Raw genomic sequence first — 3,788 nt, forward strand, 5'->3', positions numbered from 1 at the left:
GGACGGATGCACTAATGAACCGATGCATTTGATCTTTCTTGCTGCAGGATGTGGGGATGGATGATATGGATGTTTACAATGGTGGGGGGACATAAAGACTCTGCGGCTGCGGCCAGGCATCCCGCCGTTGTCATGGCATCCAAACAATTACTGTAAACTGGATGAAATCCATTTCAGTTGCCATGGTTACGGCTGGAGTCAGGAACGGGAGACGCAGCGGAAGAGAGAGAAAGAAAGAAACTTCAAGACCGGAGAGATTCAAACGTGTCATGATCAGTTTGACTCCTGTGCATCATTTGCATAAAGTGGAACTCCAGCAGGTTGGAGGAAGTCTTCAGATCCTTCACTTAACCCAAAGCGTCAATACGGCACCGTTACATCTAGAAGCCCTACACTGAAGCTAGCTACAATTCTTTTTAAAGTAAGGGTATGCAAGTACAGCAAGTACTTACAGAAAAAATGGTGTTGTATTTTAATCATGTACCCAATGTAAAAGGGCTACACAAACAACTCATAATAGAGCACAGTGATTTCAGTAACATGTTGCTTCTACAACATGCACTGAATTTATGTGACAATGAAGTTAAAAGTGAAAGTAAAATATATTGTGTGGCCTCAATATTGATCAAAACACTGATCAAAACTATGATTGTTATCACTTTTGTCCAGATTATATGGGCCAATAATTTTTAATTTCGTTGTACCTTGTGTATGATGACAATACAAAGCCTTCTATTCTATTCCAATAACTTTGTGTAGGACTTGAGGCAACGGTAACTGTAACAATGGCTCAACCTGCTTATTGTTTTCTCAGTGAAGTGATTGTTTATTTTGCAAAACAGTTATGAAAATAGTGATAACACATGATGCCTTGTTTTGTTCAACCAATCGTCCACACCTGCAAATTATTAAAAGAAGTTGATTAAATAAGTAAAATGTAAAGTAGCAAAGTGTCATATCTGTGAACCTGGAAGCATGAAATGTTTGGCATTTGTCCTTAAAAGTGACTTAATGAATTATTCAAAGTTGGCAATTAATTTCCTGTCAAATTGTTTCAGCTCACACAGATCAGAGTTATATTGTCCAAACCCCCCTTCGTGCCACTAAAACAGCTCATGCAGGGGTCCTGTGGTGTCTGGAAATGAACGCTGGCAGAGGGGGGGTCTCTTGGGTCGTCTGGGTTGCAGGATGGGGCCTTCGTGGACTGGGCTTGTTCCAGTGCATCACACAGATGCTTAATTGGATTGGAATCTGGAGAGTTTGGAGGCCGAGCTAGTGCCTTGGGCTCTTGATTCTTGAGCAGCTCCTGCCCAGTTTTAGCGACAGTGAGTTGTGGGGTGTGCTTGAACACCAACGACGTTTGGGTGGGAGGTATGGATTAAAGCAACATCGACATGAACGCCAAGGATCCAAAGTTTCCTCGCAAAACAAGATGATCAATGATGTTCCCTTCACCAGTCAGTGGTTTTAACATTGTGGCTTGTAGGTGCATCACATTTATGAGCTCATTTTGTACTGAATTTGTAAAGTAGCCAGACATTCACAGTGAAGGTACCATAGAGCAGAAAACGGCATGAAAAGAAATTTGTACTTCAATCCAGCACTAAGTAAACGTTCTCGTTAGACGGCGCCAGGATGTCGTTTGAAGGCTCCGCTGAAAGTGACTGGCATCCCGTCACGCCGCTACTGTTTGATTCTGTGCTGTGTGGGTGAACGGGAGGTTAGTCTCCTTTTCTTCTATTGTTGACACCTACACGTTCCTCTGGCTCGCGGAATATTTTTTCTCCATTTGTAAATATGGAGTCGTGCAATTAGACGGAAAGTCGTGCAGCACCGACGGCGACAAACGTCGCAGCAAAACAAGATGTCGCTCAGGTGTGCTGTCAGAGACCGTCAGCGTTTGACTGTTTGAAACGGCGACGCAACCCCTAATGCAATGTCAAGCAGCAACATTTATAGACAGATTGTATGACTGGAGACAGACAGGTGAGGAGACAGACAGGTGTGTGTGGGAGGAGTGAGAGCCTCTTCAGTGCTGTACTTCAGACTGTGGGCTTCCTCTGTGTGTGCTCGGATTAGTCATGTTGTGGGGACACACACTGAGCAGCCATAACATTAAAACCCCTAAAAAAAGGGTGAAACGAATAACACTGATTATCTCGTTACAGTGGCACCTGTCAGTGGGTGGGTTATATTAGGCGGTAAGTGAAGTCAGTTCTTGAAGTTGATGTGTTGGCAGCAGGAAAAATGGGCACTGCAAGAATCTGAGAAAAAGGACCAAACTGTGGTAGAAAGAGGACAGAACGTCTCCAGGTGTAAACTGTATGCGGTGGTCCAAGGAAGGACAACTGGTGAACCGGAGACAGAGTCGTGAGTACCGAAGGCTCGGGTCTGATCCCACAGAAGAGCTGCTGTAGCGCAAATATCTGGAAACCCTAATGCTCACAACTTACTGCCTATGAAGCTTCAGAGTCCAAACTGAATCCAAGAAGGTGGCCTATGATGATGAATCACACGTTCATTCACATCACGTGGACGACCAGGTGTCATTCAGCAGGAGAAGAGATGGATGAAGGCGAGCCGGCAGAGGAAGTGTGATGCTCTGAGCGACGCCGTGTTGGAAAACCTCCTGCATTCATGTGGACGTTGCTTTGACACGTATCTCCAGATTAAACATTGTTTCAGACCACAGTATTCCCTGTTGGCCCCTTTCTGCAGGATATTGCTCCCTGCCACACTGCAAACAATGTTCAGGAATGGAACATGACAAAGATTTCAAGGTGTTGACTCTGTCTCCAATTTCCCCACATCTCAGTCCGATCGAGTATCTATGGGGATGTGTCAGAAAAAACAAATTCGATTCGCCTCATAACTTCCAGGACTTGAAAAATCTGCTGTGAACGTCTCGGTGCATTTAACCTTCAGAGATCTGTGGATTCCAGACCTTTACTGTCAGAGCAGCGTATTCCTGCACAATCTGAATATATTACGCTTGTATCTGTTCACATAGCCACACGGTGGGGACTCGCCTTGCTTCTGGGAACAAACTGTACGTTCCCATGACGCAAATCATTACATTTTATGCCGAGGATAAGTGTCTGGGGCCTAAATGCAAGTCGGGCTGGAACTGACTTCTTCTACTGATGAACCTCTTTCCTCTGGTTTATGGTGACCTGTAGCTCATTTATAAGAGAAACTCGTTGCTTATTATCCAAAACTATTGGCTGTACTTTTAACAATTAGTCTGAAATCTGCTGCACTTGAAGACAAAGAGATTGGGAACCAGAATATATAAAGAGTTTTATAAATGAGTGTGTAGCAGGGACAGTTTAGTGCAACTTTTTGACAGTATTTACATTCCTTTTATTGGAGATTAATAAATCAATCAACTGTTATTCTATATAATGCAAAACAAAAATTAGCAAAAAAAAAAAACTGTCTGACACTCTTCCTTAGAGAACACAACTTGTCGCTGCGCCAACAGTCGTGTCACTTTTATTTTCTCGTATAAATTGCTAAAAATGTCCTTTTTGGCTTATTTTGTTTTTGCCTACTTGAGCAGCACTTTAGTCAATTTTTAGTTGTCTTTAAATGCGCTTTATAAATAAGCTCCACGTGATTTGATTTGACTGTGTGTGTGTGTGTGTGTGTGTGTGTGTGTGTGTGTCTTACCTCTGCGATGTGCTTTTGTACTTCTGCCTGTAAACAAAAGAAACAAAGGAGCTGGTCAAACGAACAAATTCTGCATTCAGACAGTCGTCATCATGAACTAAATCAAACTCACGGGA

General features: G+C 43.2%; 1 protein-coding gene across 1 annotated transcript in view; it reads right to left on the reverse strand.

Moving 5' to 3' along the window:
• Positions 1 to 3,788, reverse strand: part of LOC103372417 (calcium/calmodulin-dependent 3',5'-cyclic nucleotide phosphodiesterase 1A-like) — a 37,077-nt gene that overhangs the window by 19,479 nt on the left and 13,810 nt on the right. Inside the window, exon 2 of the mRNA XM_008302058.1 lies at positions 3,673 to 3,699. Coding sequence (XP_008300280.1) covers positions 3,673 to 3,699 — 27 coding nt within the window. The remainder of the gene's footprint in view (positions 1 to 3,672; positions 3,700 to 3,788) is intronic.

This window comes from Stegastes partitus, unplaced genomic scaffold (genome assembly GCF_000690725.1).
Source record: "Stegastes partitus isolate 25-593 unplaced genomic scaffold, Stegastes_partitus-1.0.2 Scaffold1752, whole genome shotgun sequence".
Lineage (NCBI taxonomy): Eukaryota > Metazoa > Chordata > Actinopteri > Pomacentridae > Stegastes > Stegastes partitus.